Source organism: Mustela putorius, unplaced genomic scaffold (assembly GCF_011764305.1).
Source record: "Mustela putorius furo isolate JIRA1106 unplaced genomic scaffold, ASM1176430v1.1 tig00003898_pilon_pilon_pilon, whole genome shotgun sequence".
Lineage (NCBI taxonomy): Eukaryota > Metazoa > Chordata > Mammalia > Carnivora > Mustelidae > Mustela > Mustela putorius.
Window position 1 is genome coordinate 7329677 of NW_025422047.1, and position 17275 is coordinate 7346951.

At 49.9% G+C, this 17275-nt stretch overlaps 1 protein-coding gene across 1 annotated transcript; it reads left to right on the forward strand.

The window, feature by feature from the left end:
- The first annotated feature begins 12589 nt into the window (after positions 1-12589).
- Positions 12590-15813, forward strand: INAFM2 (InaF motif containing 2). The gene has a single exon (XM_013055411.2). The coding sequence runs from the start codon at positions 13185-13187 to the stop codon at positions 13641-13643; it is 459 nt and encodes a 152-aa protein (XP_012910865.1). The 5' UTR covers positions 12590-13184; the 3' UTR covers positions 13644-15813.
- The last annotated feature ends 1462 nt before the right edge of the window (positions 15814-17275 follow it).

The window sequence follows — 17275 nt, forward strand, 5'->3', positions numbered from 1 at the left end:
CAGGGGCTGAGGAGGCTGGGACACCCCTGGAAGTGGGAGTTGAAGGTGGGGCAGGGCCCAGCTGGGATTGGATGTTTTGAATAAGCAAACTTTGCTGAACACCCAGCTCCTCTTTCTCAATGCTTCCTCCCATGAAAATGAGGTACGAGTGAGGCAATCACACCTCTCAGCCGCCGCCACGCGTAACTAAGTCCTCTTGGCCCCCGGGCCTGGTAGGGCCTGGACCCTCCATAGACCAGACGTGACCCGACACACGGCCACCAGCCTCCACAGTGCTCTCTTGCCAGGCTCTCTTCTCTGTTCTGTGCCTAGGGCCTGGGGTGAGAACGCTGGGACCAGGAGGCTGCTTAGGAGGCTGCTTAGAGAGACCTCGGCTCTGGGTTCCTTGTCAGGGTACATGAACCTCACACTGACCTGGCCCAGGGAGTTCAGTCTCAGCCTTGCTCAGCCAGCTCACTTCCTCTTGCCTAACTTGCTCCTCTTTATCACCCTTTTTAACTCAGCTGGGGTAGCAGGGAGCTCTGCCTGGGACTTCCTTCCCCTCTCAGGGCCTGCCTTTCTGCCCTAGGGGCCACCGTGGGCCTTTGTGCCACCCCTGAACAACTGTGGGACCCTCACCCAGGAAAGGGATTCCAAGATTCTGAGACCAGTGGGGTGGATCTGGTAATAAGACCTCACAGGCTATGGCAGAAGCTCTGGAGCTGCTCTCTGCTCTCCTGCCCTCTGCCCTCAGAACTCATCCTCTCTCCCCTCCCTCCAAGCCTGCAGGCTCTCATCTCTCCTCCCTGCCTCCCTCCAGCTTTGTGCCCCTCTGGAGGCCCCTCTGGTGCCCCAGCAGTTCCCTGTTCCCTCCCAGGGATCAGGTTCCCTCTTGGTCTGTTTGAATGGATTTTGCAAGGGAAATCCTGGCCCTTTCCCAAAGACCCTACACCTGTCACCTGTAGCCATCCCTGCTCCTGCACCCAAGTCCTTCACCCTCTTGTCTGCCTTGAAAGATAATCCCTTTCCTCTCCGTCAGCCTGGGGAAAGACAAGAGACAGGCTCCTCTCCTGTCATGGGATTGGGGATGCCGCAAGGAAGGCAGAGATTTCAGTACTCCTTACTCTGATTCTGTCGATCTTGGGCTCTGAAGGCTGAGGCTCTAATCCACAGAATAGAGCCTCACCCATCTTTGGCCAGTGATGGCCATGCCTGGACCCCATTCTTGAGACAACCCCCCCATTGTAGCTTCAGTAGGGCCTGTATTCTCCTGCCCACATCCTACCTAGCAGCACTGAGAATGCAAGAAATCCACGCAGCAAGGGGAGCCAGGAAAACCTTCATCAAAGAGAACTTTGTTTTTTCTTTTAAAAATACACTTCGGTTTCTTAAAATGTGAAATGACAAAAATGTTGCATAAATTATGTTGGAGTGGCTATGGAGAAAAATCAGGGAGGTCACACGAATAGCCACTTTGGGAAATGGGGCTCCTGGGCTGAGCTGAGTAGCAGACACCCCACAGTGCCCATCTCACACGCCCCCCCACCCCCAGTAGGGCAGAAGGTAGAAGGACGAGGGTGCCCCCTGGTGGGCACACTGGAAAGCACGTACCTCCAGGCAAGGAGGACTCTCAGGGAGATAGGTCACTGGTGGGTCCATATCCTGTGTGATCCACAGAGACAAGTTTGCTGGAGAGTTTGGCACGTGTGAGCTTTGGCGGCCAAGAAATTGTATTCAGTATAATGCCTCCCAAGGAGATCCTGGGGACTAGAACCCAAGAAGCAGGTCTGGAATTCTCAGGCTTACTTGGTGGTTTTGTGTGGGGACCCCATGCTGTGGTTTCCCAACCTGTTCATCAGAGATCAGTAGTGGAAACTGAACTCTGATCTTCGCCTGATAGCCAAGCAGGAGAGTCAGATTGGCCTGATATGGCCTGATACCATAACTTACCTGATAAAAGCACTGGGCTTTGGGAGCCTGGAGGATGAGGGCGCCTCTCAGGCCGACGGCTAGCTACTTTCAGAATGAAGATGCCTTGGTTGTTGAATCCTCAGGGGTTCGCTTCCCACACTGTCACAGGGAGTCAGGCTCACTGCTTCATGAACCCAGCCACTGACCATCTGTTTTATCTTGTGATACTTAACCTTCCTGTGCTGCCTCTTTCTCACCTATAAAGTGGGGATCATAATACCTCAAATGGCGTTGTAAGCTTTCAACAATATAATGTATGGAAAGTACTTAACATGGTGCCTGCCCCTGAGCTTAGTAGTATCATTATTGTTATTTATCACCGTTATTTATTAGCGGACACTGGCAAGGGAAATACAGTTCTCTACTTTGTCCTCAGTATATATGCAGTTCTTTCCACAAGTGTCTTCACTGACGTGCATTTTGGAGTGATTTTTTCTTTCTTTTTCTCAGCAGTTTGTGTGGATCGGGGACTGATTGATCTTCCTAGGGCAGGCAGAGTTAGGGGTGCTCCTGGTTGTGGACTTGAAGCAGGCTGTCCCCTGTTGAAGCTGGCAGACTGAACTCATTAAGTCATGAGCATGAGGACTCAAATCACGGACAAGGGCCAACCTCCTGCCACCTTTAACCACCACAATCCCACAGTGGATGAGGCAGGTGGGAGAGTGAGGACCAGGAGCCGTCCACCCATCCAGCTGTTTGTCCAGCAGTGGCTCCAGATCTAGCCACCCTCTGCACTTTGAGGGCTGGGTATGGACGAGGCAGCTGAGAGGCAGGTGCTGGGGTTCTGGTCCCTTGGGGAGGATAAGAAAGACTGTAAAGAGTTTTCTGCAAAAGCCCAGGGGGAAGACATTGCCTGTCCTCCTATGCCAAGCCCTTCTAGAATCATAGAAGGAACCATCTGGGACTTAAATAATTCCCATGTGTGTTTCCCTTTGTTTTGTTTTTGTTTTTGTTTTTTGTTTTTTTGTCGTCTTTTTTGTTTTTTTAGAGAGGGAGAGGGGCAGAAGGAGAGGGAGATCATCTTTTTTTTTTCTTATAAATTTATAAGAATTTTATAAATTTTTAAATTTATTTGAGAGAGAGCATATGTGGGGGTGGAGGGAGGGCAAGGTGGGGAGGCAAAGGAAGAGGGGAAGAACCCCAAGCCAACCCTGCTGTGTTGAGCTGGTCACGGGGCTCAGTCCCACAACCCGCGAAATCATGACCTGAGCCAAAATCAAGGGTCCACCGCTTAACTGACTGAGCCACCCAGGTGCCCCACTATGTGTTTCCCTTTTAAGTGCTGTCAAACTGGGGCTCCTGGGTGGCTCAGTGGGTTAAGCCGCTGCCTTCGGCTCAGGTCCTGATCTCAGGGTCCTGGGATTGAGTCCCGCATCGGGCTCTCTGCTCAGCGGGGAGGCTGCTTCCCTCTCTCTCTCTCTGCCTGCCTCTCTGTCTACTTGTGATCTCTGTCTGTCAAGTAAACAAATAAAATCTTAAAAAAAAAAAAAATCATTTAAGTGCCGTCAAACTTACCTGAAGGAGTGAGCGCTGGGCCCACCCTCAAAACCCAGAGTTTCATCTCAGCCAGAGCCCTGAGATCTTGGCAAGTTACCTGAGCTCCCTGATCTATTAAGCTTTCAATTTGTTCTCAGATTCCTTCCAACTCTAAAAATCGTTCTCTTTCTAATCGAAGGGCCAACCTCGTCACTCTTTTCCCCTGCCTTTCCTCTGACAGGTGTTTCCTCTGACAGGTGATAAACCTAGAGACGAGAGCTGCAGATGGCAGGAAAGTTTGACTCCTACCCCAGTAGGATGTTCTTGGACGCGGTTTTCATATTCTCTGCCTCTGTTTATCTCTGTGAGATGGATCAGTCTTTATGAGCGCAATGGGAGGAAGTTAGATGCTGTCCTTCTCCCGGTGGGCCGGGTGTGTGACGCGAAAGCGATGCTCTCAGAGCCGACCTTGTCGGCTGACTTTGTCCTTCCTCCTGGGCTGGCCCACCTTTTCTATCAGGGCCTGGGTCAAGGCACAGTGAACAAGCCCCTCACCTTTTTGCATAGCAGGAAGCCAGAGAGGATGGGAAATGTGTTGGGAGATATGCTCGGGATCCCAAAACTTCCTAACCCGCTGGATGGAGAGCAGCCTGAACCTCACAAGGTAAAAGGAACAGGGCTCAACGGAGAGATCTGGGCTGGGCAAGGACAGGGTGGGAAAGTGGCAGCTTAGCAGAGGCATGTGTGAATAAAACTGAGGGTTTTCACCGACAGCCAGCTCCATATGAGTCAAATGAAAAGGCTGCTAGCTAAGCGGACAGCCTCTCGGGCTGCTGAATTAAAGGACTGAGCCCAGTGATTCTCCATCTTGGTATCTAACAGAATGGCCTGAGAAGCTCTGGGAATACTGGGAAACTGGCCGCATCCAGACCCTCTGAACCAGGACCTGGAATGGGTGGCTGGGGAGAGGGAAGCAAGGCGAGGCGTTCGGGTTTCTCAAGTGCTTGATCCTTGGCTCCGGCGAGCCGCTAGGGCTCGAGAACCAAGAAAGACTCAGCCCCTTCTTATTCTTGGCATGCGTGTCAGACCACAACCGAGATACGCGGGGGACCTCAGTTTAGGATGCTTTATCCTGAGGAAACACACAAGCTGGAGAACATTTGGTGAAGGGCAGTGAAGATGTAGGAAGCCCACACATGCTGTGAGGACTTAGAGAAAACCATAGCATGGAAGACAGCGGTGGTCCACGAGACCCACCTTCAGATGCTTAGCCTTGTCCTCTGGGGTCCTAAAGGTTAGAATCTTAGGGGACAGTCTTAGGTCAGGCTTCTCATGAAACATTATGAGACAGAGATTTGCTTGCGGGAAGTTTATTGGGAGGTGTTCTCGGAAGCAACACAACACCCTTGAGGGAGGGAAGGAATCAGGATTGGGGGGGGGGGATAAGAATCAATCAAGGACACAGTCACCACAAAGGACACCTCCACGAGGAGCTTTAGGGTTGAGATGACCATTCAGAGGCAAGTTGAGATGGCCCTAACTGAAGCAAGAGGACTGGTCCTTTGAACCCCTGCACTGGCCAGTTTATCCCTAGGAAGGGCTCCTGAAGTCAGGCAAATCTCCCTTTGGCAGCTTAAGGAATTCCCCAGAGACAGACTCATCTCTCAGCCTTCAGGCCAGCACTTCTGGCAACATGGGGATAAGCTTCTTTGTCCCAAAGGCGGGATTTGGGTAGTAACCACAGCAATCATGGCAGGACCTACTGTGAGCAATTCAGACCTACTTGCTTCTGTGCTAAGCTCCCTCTACCTGGAATCACTCCTCCGGGATTCTGGTGATTTTTTTCCCTGGGAAACTTACAAGAAGGTGAGTGGAATGAACTATGGCCCCCACTACTGCAGCTTATCTTGTGACATAACATATTCAGCGCCCCCCCCACTCCCCAACCATTACCCATTCTAGATTCTCTTTGCTGTCAACTTGTGTCTATGGGTCTAGTTGTCTTACCTGGTAAAATGACTCAGATCCTCATTCAAGAGATATGAGCCTCTAATCACCATATCCTCCTCAAACGAGGCTGCTGCATTTCCCTACTACTGTCAAAATTGGGCAAGTGGGTACCAAGAGATATCCTAGCAGATGACCAGGGTGCTGAACCTATTTTTCCTGACCCCATTGTAGCAGCAAATTTATCACTTCCAAAGGATCAGAGTCAAGTACCTCTATGAGAATGTGACTTTTTTTTTTTTTTTAAACTACTGGTCTTTTGGCACAAGGAGTTTGAAGGACAGAAAGCAGCCACACTAAAAGTTTATGGGATTCTTGTTCTATCCCTTGGTGGAAGTGTTCTACATCTGGGAACCAGATTCTCTAAACCTAGAGAGCCTGGAACTGTAGGAATAGGAACCACAAATTTCCCCAAAAGAGTCACTGGGAGTGATGTTAAGTGGGGTTATTCCTCCTTCTACCCCTGGTTTTGTAGACCTCTCGATCATACTCACTGGCTATATTACAGTTATTGAATAGGGTACACACTTCATCCTGGAACAGGGTGTCCCATCATCTCTAAAATGGCCCTTCAGCTGCACCTTTGAAAGGCTATTCTTTTACTCTGCCAGCTCAAGTGGGCGGCAAAGTACATGAGGGTCCCAGAAGATTCCACGATCTTTTGCCCACTCTTGCTCTGTTACTATGTTATGTGAGATTCCATGTCAGTAAATGGAATTCTCTTTAAGCCCTCAGAGAGTGGTACTGATTGAGGTCTTTGGCAAGAAAGAGAAATCCATATCCGGAACATGTGCTGATTCAAATCAAGATTAATCACCAGCCTTCCAGAGATGAGCAGGTCCAATGTAGTCAACTTGTTACCAAGTAGCTGGTTGACCATCAGTTGCTGGCAGGTTGAACATCTGGCAGCCACAATTGGCAGATCAGCCTTGGTGAGTGGGAGCCCATTCTGTTGGACCCACCCTTACCACCATAGACAGGATGCCTGTGTGTGGCCTCCTCTGTGCCAACATGGCCGCTTTATTCATGTGCCCATTGTGCCAACATGAATGGTTGATGACAGAGGCTGGCAAACATCTCCTAGCCAAGACCTTCTATTTACTTGGTTATTTAATGTCTCGTCTGGTGGAGGCTCTCAGATAGACATTTATTATTAACATGCAATATATAGATCTTCACGCTTTGTGCTCACTCATACATCCACATGCCTTTCTCTGAGACCTTCGTGTTCCCATTTCCCCAAGATTGCTTTTTCTAAGCCTCTAACCAACATTTGTATAGCTTATGAGCCTATACGTATGTTTACCCAGGGCCACTCTTCTGGGGAGCCCTGATGATGATTCAGATCCCCAGATATCAATATAATTCAAACACCGCATGACCTTAAAAATGTTTGGCTATGGGCATCTGGGTGGCTCAGTTAGTTAAGCGTCTGCCTCTGGCTCAGGTCATGATCCCGGAGTCCCAGGATGGAGTCCCATACTGAGCTCCCTGCTAGGTGGGGAGTCAGCTTCTCCATCTAACCCTTCCCCTTCTCATGCGCTCTCTCTCTCGCAAATAAATAAAAATCTTTGATTTAAAAAATGGCATTTCACTTTCCCTAGTGTACAATTACCCAAGTAAATGGCCATGGGACCCTTTGGGGAAGGACTAGTGAAATCATTGCTGTATGGCTATGGTATTAAAAAGCCTTCTTTGGGGTGCCTGGGTGGCTCAGTGAGTTAAAGCCTCTGCCTTCAGCTCAGGTCATGATCCCGGGGTCCTGGGATCAAGCCCCACATTGGGCTCTCTGCTCAGCGGCAAGCCTGCTTCCCCTTCTCTCTCTCTGCCTGCCTCTCTGCCTACTTGTGATCTCTGCCTCTCAAATAAATAAATACATAATCTTTAAAAAGCCATCCTCATAGGGCCCTACCCTCTCCTTCAGGCAATAAGCTCTAGATCTGGGGGCGCCTGGGTGGCTCAGTGGGTTAAAGCCTCTGCCCTCAGCTCAGGTCATGATCCCGGGGTCCTGGGATCAAGCCCCACGTCGGGCTCTCTGCTTAGCAGGGAGCCTGCTTCCCTCTTTAAAAGAAAAAAGAAAAAAAAATGGTTCTAGATCTGAAAATTGAATCAGGTCTGGAAACTGGACAAGGTGTTGTGACTTTATACCGGAACAACGTCCATTAGTCTCCTGGCCTTTCATCCTTGATTTCTTTTCATTGTACAGCTCAGCAATTTTGTGTGTGGTCTGCAGATTCTTGGAGGTCCTGCAGACAACTGGATGTCATTTGCCTTTTTCACTGCCTAGACATTTGCACTCACAGTGCAAAAGCAATGGTGGATAGATCTTCCGACACCTTAACAAAGCAAGGCTGTGACACCAAGCTGTTTTGGTTGTTCATTGTGAAGACAGAAGAAAGAAGGAAATAAAGAGGGAATGGGGGAGGGGAGTGGAGAAAGGGAAGGAAAAACGAAAGAAGAGTCAGTTTCACTTAAAACTGTCCTTAATGAAGCAATGAAAATTGCTAAAATTTATTAAATCATGACCCTTAAATTCATGTCTTTTAAATATTCCCTGGGTGTCCACCAGTCTCCATAGAGTGTACAGCTCTTGATCTCAGGGTTGTGAGTACGAGCCCCACATTAGATGTAGAGATTACTTAAAAATTAAAAAAAAAAAATCTGTTAGGGGTGCCTGGGTGGCTCAGTCATTTAAGTGTCCAGCTCGTGACCTCAGCTCATTTCTTGATCTCAGGGTTGTGAGTTCAAGCCTCACCTTAGGCTCCACGCTGGGCGTGGAACCTACTTACAAACAAAAATATTATTGAAAAAAAATATTCTCTGTTATTAAATGGGAAGTACTGTACTGCATGCACTGCATACTGTAGTCTTATGCACCACTGAGTTACGAGCTGTACAATTTTTTTTTTCATGGAAGACCATTTTCGCTTGAAATAATAACTTGACAGATAAACTGTGGTTGTTAAGACTTTGTTATTTGGCAGACTTTTTTTCTAATTCAAACCAACTAAGCCTGCTCCTTTGAGGAAAACAATGGAGAGTACTTGTGACTCATTTTAAAATTTGAACTTTTCAGTGAAAATTAGGATTTTAGAAAACTTATATGCACTACCCTGAGTTTGACAGAATCCAATAAGTTTTTCTGACATTAACAAATAAAACTTTTAATATTATATAATGGATTGTATCAATATTTGACAGATCAATATAATCCAATGAGCCAGTGTTTTCCAGATGACCAAAGAAGGAGGTTATAAAACTATACATGGGTAGAAGAGCCATTCATAGTGCAGGTAGATTAATACACTTTAATGTGATTGAATTCATTGATATAGTTTCATATTCTACATTACAACTACCACTTAAGAAAATACTACTTGTTGAGTTTTGGTGTAGTCTCAAATTATGTGAAAAGGCTATTAAAATGCTGCTATCTTTCACAACCACATATCTGGGTCAGGCCAGATTTTCTTCATATATTTTAACCAAAACAACATATTGCCAATAGAAGCAGATATGAGAATCCAGATGTCTTCTATAAAACCACTTTTAAGAGATTTGCAAAAACATGAAAAAGCCACTCTTTCACTAACTTTTTTCCTTCCATAAATACAGTAATATGTCTTTCTTTTTTTTTTTTAAGATTTTGTTTATTTATTTGATGGAGACTCAATGAGAAGGGGAACACAAGCAGATAGTGGGAGAAGGAGAAGCAGGCTTCACACTGAGCAGGGAGCCTAATGCGGGGCTCGATCCTAGAACCCTGGAGTCATGACCTGAGCTGAAGGCAAACGCTTAATGACTGAGCCACCCAGGTGGCCCTGAAGTTACTTTTCATAAAAATATACTATTGATGTTAACATAATGGGCCAATTATTTTTTAATCAATTGGTAAGTATTTTATAAATTTCTCAGTCTTATTTCTAATGAGATAGTATCAATAGACATAATCCATATAAACAAAAGCTCTTTGGAGATGTCAGTTTCAAGAGTGAAATCGATCTTGCGATCAAAAGGTTTGAGAACCACTGGCATGATTTGAGCAAAACCATTGCTGGCTGCCTATCTAGTTTGCCCTAGGGATGCTCTGTTCTATTCCCTGTCTGCTTAGCTCTTCCGTCAGGACCTTCCACTGCATCCAACTTGCTGCTCATCACTGTAGTGTACCAACCTCTGGCTTCTATTAGTTCATGGTCCTATCACCCCCCATCACTATCAAAGAGCCAGTTCTGTAATGGCCTCTTGCTGCCAGACCTGACTTTCAGAGGACAGCCAAACAGCTTCTCCCAGTGTGTTCCTCTTTGCTTTGATAACCAGAGTATCCTATGGGCCTTCCTGCAGGACTGGAGTGGGTTTCTGGCCTTACACAGAGTACCGACCATAGCAGGCTCACTTCTCTGAGCTTTCCAAAGCCTTCTTCCATCCTCTGCTATGGCAGTTCTGGCATTTCCTTTTCCCTTGGCTGACCATTGGCTTTCTCTGTCTCCCAGGATCCTTGTCAGGGTACAAAATCCTATTTCACCTGAGAGTGCTCCCATATCAATAAACTCTCCTTTTTTTTTTTTTTTAAACTTAATATTCCAGTTCAGCTCCCCACGGATCCAGCCTACACACCCTCTCCTGGCTCCTACCACTCCATGTTGGCCACTTTTGTAGCTGCTTTTGTAGCTTGCCCACATCGCCCTCTTCCTTCCCTAGCATGCCTCTGAACATCCCTGGCAGAGTAGGCAGGGGTCAGAACCCCCTAGGGTCAGAAGGACTCACGTTTGAATTCTATCTAGCTATGTGACCTTGAGCAACTTACTTAACTTCTTTGAGGCTGTTTCTTCATCTCAAAAATGGAGATAAAGAGTAATTGCTTTCTAGATTGTTGTGAGACAAATGAGATGAGGAAAGGAAGGGCTAAATCTGGAGCCAGCACATAATAAGGGCAAGGATATTGCTACTGTTACAATGGGTCAGAACTTTCTAAAGCTTAAAAGGCTGCCTTATAGAGCGGACAATAAGGTACACTATCAGGGATACTGTCTTAGCTGCTGCTGGAGAGGGCGCCATAGAGATGTTGTGGAGAAGGTTCTAGGGCCCTTGGGGGTATAACAAAAGATGACCTTTGGGACCCATTCTGTCCCCAAGCTGCCTTGATTTTCTGATTTCTCTGACTGCTTACTCTTGGTTGGGGAGAGGCACTTAGAGAAGCATGTTCACTTTCAGGCCACTAGGGGGCCATTGAGTTGACTGCAACAGGAATACACTAATGGTTTCTTAATGGCTCAGGCACCAGGGAGATCAGGCTCAATTATATCTGAAAGCATTTTGAGTTCCTAGGGTAAAAGACACTCTGTAAATCCAGATAATAAATAGGGCTTATTGATGACAGGTTAAAGAATCTGGCACTGTTTCGTTTGGAGAAAAATAGGGTGAGAAGAATTGAATAAGGGCTTTGAGTATATTTATTCCTTAGCATAGAAAAAAGTGACATGCTGTTTTCCTACCCCACTGGGAACCAAGCAAGAGGAAAGTTTACTTTGCAACAGAAGAAACATGGAGTACACTCAAGAAAGAGAATGGAAGGAGGCTTTGGGCTGGCCTTACCTGGAACCTTCCAAAATAATTCACCTTGGTATAGTTGACCTGATCAGTTCTGCCAGGAAGACCAGAAAGCAGGCAAGAGAAGAGAGGACAACTTGGAGAGACAATTCAGAGATTTTAACTTCATAGGCCTCTCTGCTGGGTGAGCTGGGAACAACCTAGGAGCAGGACAGAGAAGGAGTGGTGGTCTTTCCCCCCAACAGCCCACAAAAAGAAATTAACACTCCAAATTTCCGATGTCCTTAAAATTTCTCAGAGAGTACAAAGGCAAGCTAGCAATAGCATGCAATTGACCACTGCTAGTGGCAGACTCACACCTGCGTCTCAGGAATGAGAGAGAGAGGGGCTGAGTTACAGGCCCATGGTTTAAGCAGCTGATCAAGAACCTCAGCTCTGGTAGCCCTTGGCCTCTGTTTGGCTGAGGTCGTGGGCAGGAATGCTGGGGAGGAGCTTCCTTATAAAGGCACAGGTGTCTGGAAGGCAAAGATTCTTGTGGAGGAGGAAGGAAAATGGGAAGGGCAGAGAGGGTCCTGTCCCACAGAGTCAGGAGCCAGGAGTCAGTCTCACACATGAAGGGGGCCTGTGTCACACACAGGATCCCATCACCACTACAGCCCTCTCCCCGACACACCATCCACAGGCACAGTCTCACATACCCACTAAGACACCCAGGCAGCCTGCACACCCAGCTCCAGGAACACAGGAAGTAGAATTCAGGGAGGAGGGAACCATGAATTCTGGAAAGCCTTCTACAGAGGGAGTGGGGAGAACAGAAAGCTGGAGAGAGGAGGGCAGAAGGACCAGGGAGGCACAGGGGAAAGCAGCTACTGAGACTCCGAGCTAAGTGAGGAGATGTCATCACCTTGGTGAGGGGATGTCAACAAGAGCCCAGACCCCCAGGCCCAGAGGGAATCAGAGAGCAGAAATTTTCTGAGAGCCACCGTTTCAGTGCACCTCCTTGAGTCCAAAGCTGGGAGTCGGAAGTCCCCCAAAAGCGGGATTTGGGACCTGTTGCGAACTTGGGGACTAAGATGGGAGGCGAGTCTGGAGAGCCCACCTTAGCACGGGGTTCTGTCCCAGAAACTTTAAAAAGGTCTGCGCACCGTGACCCGGGCTCTAAGAGAACGAGGGAGAAAATCGGGAAGATTTCACAAAAGCCCCAAACCCCAGCCGCGGCCGAAGACGGTGGGGGAGGAGAGGAGAGGGCGCGATCAGTTGATCAGTTGTGACCGCAGTGAGTATTCCAGGCTCCTTAGCTGCCTGGGTGGGATGTGGGCCAGGCCCACTAGGAGTGAAGGGGTCCAGGAGACCCGCTCCTAAGGTACATGGAGCGGGGCATGAGCCGAGAGCATAAGCGTGTTATCGCCCCCACTTTGTGGGGCGCAGGCTTGAGGAACGCAGCCCTTGCTGCCGTTCCATCTGTCACTTCGGACAGTCTGGAGCGGAGGGTAGAGGCGCCAGAGTTGACAGCTCCTTGCTCAGACCGCCCCCCCACACTCCCTTTCCAGTTCCGCACTCCGCCCCAAACTGCGCCGTTCCCCTTTTAAAGAAGCGCCCCGGGCTCTCATCATCGTCGCGCCAGCCCGCGCTGGGCTGCGGCGCCGTTGCCCTTTTAAGAACCAGCCTCCTTTAACTCTCTCCTAACGGGGCGTCCCGGCGGGGCTCGCGGCGCCCGACAGAAGCCCGCCTCCCGCGCGGCACTTCCGGACCCCGGTGTCGCCCTTTTAAGAGGCAGCCCCCAGCAGCGTTCCCCCCGCCCCCTGGTGCCGGCGCGCGAGGTGGGGGAGCCGTGCTGGAGCGGAGCGCGCCGTCCGCGCGGCCACTGGAGACCGGGCGGCCGGCGGCCGGGCAGGCGGCGGCAGCAGCAGCGGATGGGGACGCGGAGCCGGGCGGCTGTGGCGGCTGTGGCTGTGGCGGCGGCGGGGAAGCAGCTGACGGGCCGGCGGCGGCGGCGGCGCTGGCGGCAGTGACTGGTCCAGGCCCCGGCGGCGGCTGCAGCGACGCGGTGGAGGGCTGCGGGCGGGCAGCGTGAGGAGCGGCGGCGGAGCGCGGAGCTGCCGGGAGCGGAGGGCGCCGGGCCGCCCCTTGTCCAGTCCTCGCAGGCCGCCAGGCCCCCTCCAGCCGGGGCCGTGGAGCACCGGGGCAAAGGCCGGGGGCCCCCCATGAAGGAGCGCGACGCGGCCCCGGCCGAGCGGGGCAAGCCGGCCACCTACACCGGGGACAAGAAGGCGAAGATGGCGGCCAAGACCAACAAGAAGTGGGTCCGGCTCGCCACCGTGTTCGCCTACGTGCTCTCCGTGTCGCTGGCCGCCATCGTGCTCGCCGTCTACTACAGCCTCATCTGGCAGCCGGTGGGCGCCGGGACCTCGGGGGGAGCCGCCGGCCCGCCCCCCGGCGGCTCCAACGCCACCGGCCCGTCCGGGACTTCGGGGGCGGCGGCGGGGCCCAATGCCACGGGGTCGTCCCGCCGCGAGGCACCGCGCGACGCGCCCCCGCTGCAGGCGGCGCGGCCCATGCCTCCGGAGCCCTCTGCCGACAGTCCCCTGGCCGGGCCGCTGGAGCGGCCTCGGGGGCTGGAAGAGGACGAGGAGGAAGCGGCGGCGGCGCCGGGGAGTCGTTGAACCCCTGTGCGCCAGGGGCGGCGGGGAACAAGTCTCCCATCCCCAAGCCCGGAGGCAGGACTTTGCAGCAGGACGGGGCGGGGAGCCCGCGGGAGTGACCCCCACGGGAGTGAACGCCCTCCCTTCCCCGCAACGATCGCCAGCTCGCCCCGGGAGCGGGTGGCCTACAGCCCGATCTTCAGCCAAGGGACCACGATTCGCCGAGGGCTCGGGGTTTGGTCTTCCCAGGACCGTGCTGCGCCAGGGCCCTGAGCCATAAAGGGAATGGGGGGAGGGGTGGGGAGATCCCTGCTCCGAACCCTTTTTCGCCGCTAGCTCTTGTGTATCCTATGTGCACGAGTGACTCGGGCTTTCCCCCAAGACTCAGGGGAAGGAGGGAGCTATAGGGGCTCTTTAATAAGCTGAAGCTCTCGCAAGGAGGGCACCAAAAGTAGTGGAGCTCAGGTACGTCAACCTAGTTGCAGTGGCCACAGATGCATTTAATTTATCGATCCCTGTATATAGTTGTTGACATATGCACTAGAAGCTATAATTACACAGAACTGTATGTATCCTCCCACAACCCTGGGTAGCTACCCACTGATGGGGTCATGCAAGGGCTATTTGCTGGCCCCCAAAGTGCAGCTAGCCAGAAGGGCACGAACACTGTTGGTTTTTTTTTCATCACCCATTCTATTCCCCTTACTTCAGAAAGATAGGTTTATGACCCAAAAGAGTATAATCATCCTTAGACTTGAAAGGACAGTGGAAAACCTTAGAAGTAGAAGCCGTTTCGGGAGGGTGGAGAACGAACTAATCCCCTCCTCTTCCCACCCTAGTGCCCCCACGGAAGAGGCTTCCTGTTGCGGCCCTGACTATCTGGATATGGGCCAGGGAAGAAGGAAGGGGTAAGAGCAATGCCTCTGTGCTTCAGTCCTTGGCCTTCTCACAGAGTTCTTTTAGGAAGAGCAAGCTTTTGTAAGTAGAGTGGCTCACAAGTGTTTTTATTTCATTGTCCACTCCTCAAGATCTTGTCTTGTTCCAGTAATCACCCTTGCCTGCCTTCTTCCCTGAGCCTGTGACAGTATAGCCCTTCAATTAGGCTGAAATCTGTGTGAAACCAGAGCTCTGAGCACATTTTCTGGTTTTGCGTTGTATTCACAGAACCAGAAAGGCTTAAAGGTGGGCTTCAAGCTCAGGATTGTGCTGTGATAGCCAGTTAATAGACCAGCCATGGGAAATTTACCTTGGTTTGTCTTTACCTCTCCTGATAAACCCTACTTACACGCAGCCTATACTTTGACGGAGATGAGAAACACCAAGGAAAGTGACATCTGTATAGTTCTGGGATAGCAAGAATTATACATCCTCAATTTGGATTTCATTTCCTTCTGCCACTTGCTTTTAGGCAATGAGTGTGGGTAGTGACAAGATATCAAACCCCTTAGTGTTTCCTTTTTGGGAAATTAGGCACTTTAAAAAAACAAAAAGACAAAAACTTATCCACCTGAGTCCTAAAATAGTTTGTCTCCAGTTTTCTGGCCTACACTCTAGTTAGCTCTGATCCAAGTTTACAGAACCACAAGTCTTGCTTTAAGCCATGTTGCGGGCAAGGTAACAGCAGCTGAGCTGGTATAGCCTAGGAGCAGGCTGGTAGCACCCCCAGGGTGTCTTGGCTGGAGGAGATTTCTGAGCAGCTGATGTGACTTTGGTCATTAGGAAGCCTTTGAGGCCTTTTTAAATTTTTGGTGGGTGTCTGGGGGTGGGGAAGAAACATAAAATGCCACTTTATAACTCCAATAATAGCCTGTAATTTATATTTATTGTGTGAATTTTTAGTCTTCTATTTTAATAATTTGTAAATTGATCTCTTATTCTAAGAATCCTTTGAATTTGCAGGAGGACATCTGGGAATCTAGTCCCCTGTCCCCATCCCTGCATTCTGGACTGTTGAATCCACTTTGAGATGGATCAAAGAGTCTAGAGAGACCACTCGTAGGTCCAGCTGCTGGCCTCCTGACTCTAAAGCCTTCACTGGAATTGGGACATTAGCTCCAGCTCTAGCTGTGAACATGACCAGAGACATTATTTATAATTCAGCCATTTAAGATATACCTGTCCTCAAAAAGTCCTGTATATTTTTTAAAAGTTTTATTTTTCAGGTGAACAAAAATACATTCTAAGAACTCTACATAAGCCTGTGTAAGTTGACCATTTCTTTTTCGTACTCCTTGGGGAAGGAGTAGAGGTTGGAAGAAGAGATGGTCTGCGAGGTGGTGGATGGATGTTGATGAATAGGTATAGGAGGAAAAAGTAATTGCTCTGATGTTCTCTGCCTGATGGCCTGACGGAATTGATTAGTGAAGGGTAACAGGAATGCATCTTAGTCGGGAAGCAATCATAGGGTCAGATGAACCATGATAGCTAGCTCAGCCACCTTTTACGAGCCTTCAAAAACCTTGAAAAGGTTCTGCTTTTTTTAGGATTTTTAAATTTTTTTTTTTTTTTTTTAATTTGAGAGAGAGAGATAGAGCACAAGTAGGGAAAGGGAGAAGCAGACTCCCTGATGAGCAGGGAGCCTGATCCCAGGACCCTGGGATCATGACCCTAGCTGAAGGCAGATGCTTTACTGACTCAGCCACCCAGGAGCCCCTAAAAGGTTCTGCTTTTAAAAGACTCTGAGCAGCAGATGCTTAGCTGGGGAAGCTTAGGGACCAGTGAGTATAGATACTAAGAATTATTACCAGAAGGAAAAAAAAAAAAAGAATTCTTACGAACACTGAGCTGGCTGAGAGCTGGGGTGAGGCTGAGCCACCTGCTAGCATCACTGTTCTCACCAGTGAACCACCAGCCCGTGGATAGTTGAAGCCGAACACCAGGAGAAACGTGCTGTGCCCCCCCCCCCCCCCCCCCGCAGTGGTTGGTCAGAGCTTTGACAGGGGAGCAGGTGAGAGAGCCAAATGGCTGAGAGAAGGTGTAGGTTGCTTCAGAGGGGAGGCTTTTTCTCCCCCTAAAGCAAACAATAAAAGACATGTGGGTGAAAGCAAAATATGAGGGATTAGTTATGCTGCAAAATACAGGGCACACAGTTGAGCTGAGCTCATTATTAGACAATGCTGCCCAGTACAAAGAAGAGTGAGAAGCCAGTGTCAGTGGGGCCCCCTGAGGCCTGCACTTCTCCAAAGCTGTAGGGGGGTAGCTTCTGTGCTTTTTACATCACCTTGTAGTCTGCAGGGGAGCCTGGAAAAAGCCCGCCCTTCTTTTATTTCCCTCTGCAGCCTACACAATGGCTTTCTGTGAGAGGGCTTGGTAAGGCAGAGCAGAAGGGAAGTGAAAGAGTTTCCAGGGTTCTTCTGGTTCCCCCTGGCCTTTGTGTAGATGGTGACCTGTGGCTTTTGCAGTGGCACACGGCTTCACACACTGGACACATAAGGCAGGCAGTGTGTACAGCAAGAGCCCGCTGACCGCCAAAAGGCACCATTGGCCAGAACAGGGTCGGGTTGGTGGGGAGCCGTAGTGGGAACAGCTTTATTCTCGCGGGTTAGAAATGAGCTGCAAAATTGTCCATCAGGAAGGAGAGGTCTGTGCAAAGTCAGGGAGGGGGTTACTTTCCTTTACCTGCTTTGCCCCTGGATGACCAGGATCATTTCTAG

What these genes read in the sequence shown, in the direction of transcription:
- INAFM2 (XM_013055411.2), top strand. Translation starts at nt 13,185, where the DNA reads ATGAAGGAGCGCGACGCGGCCCCGGCCGAGCGGGGCAAGCCGGCCACC.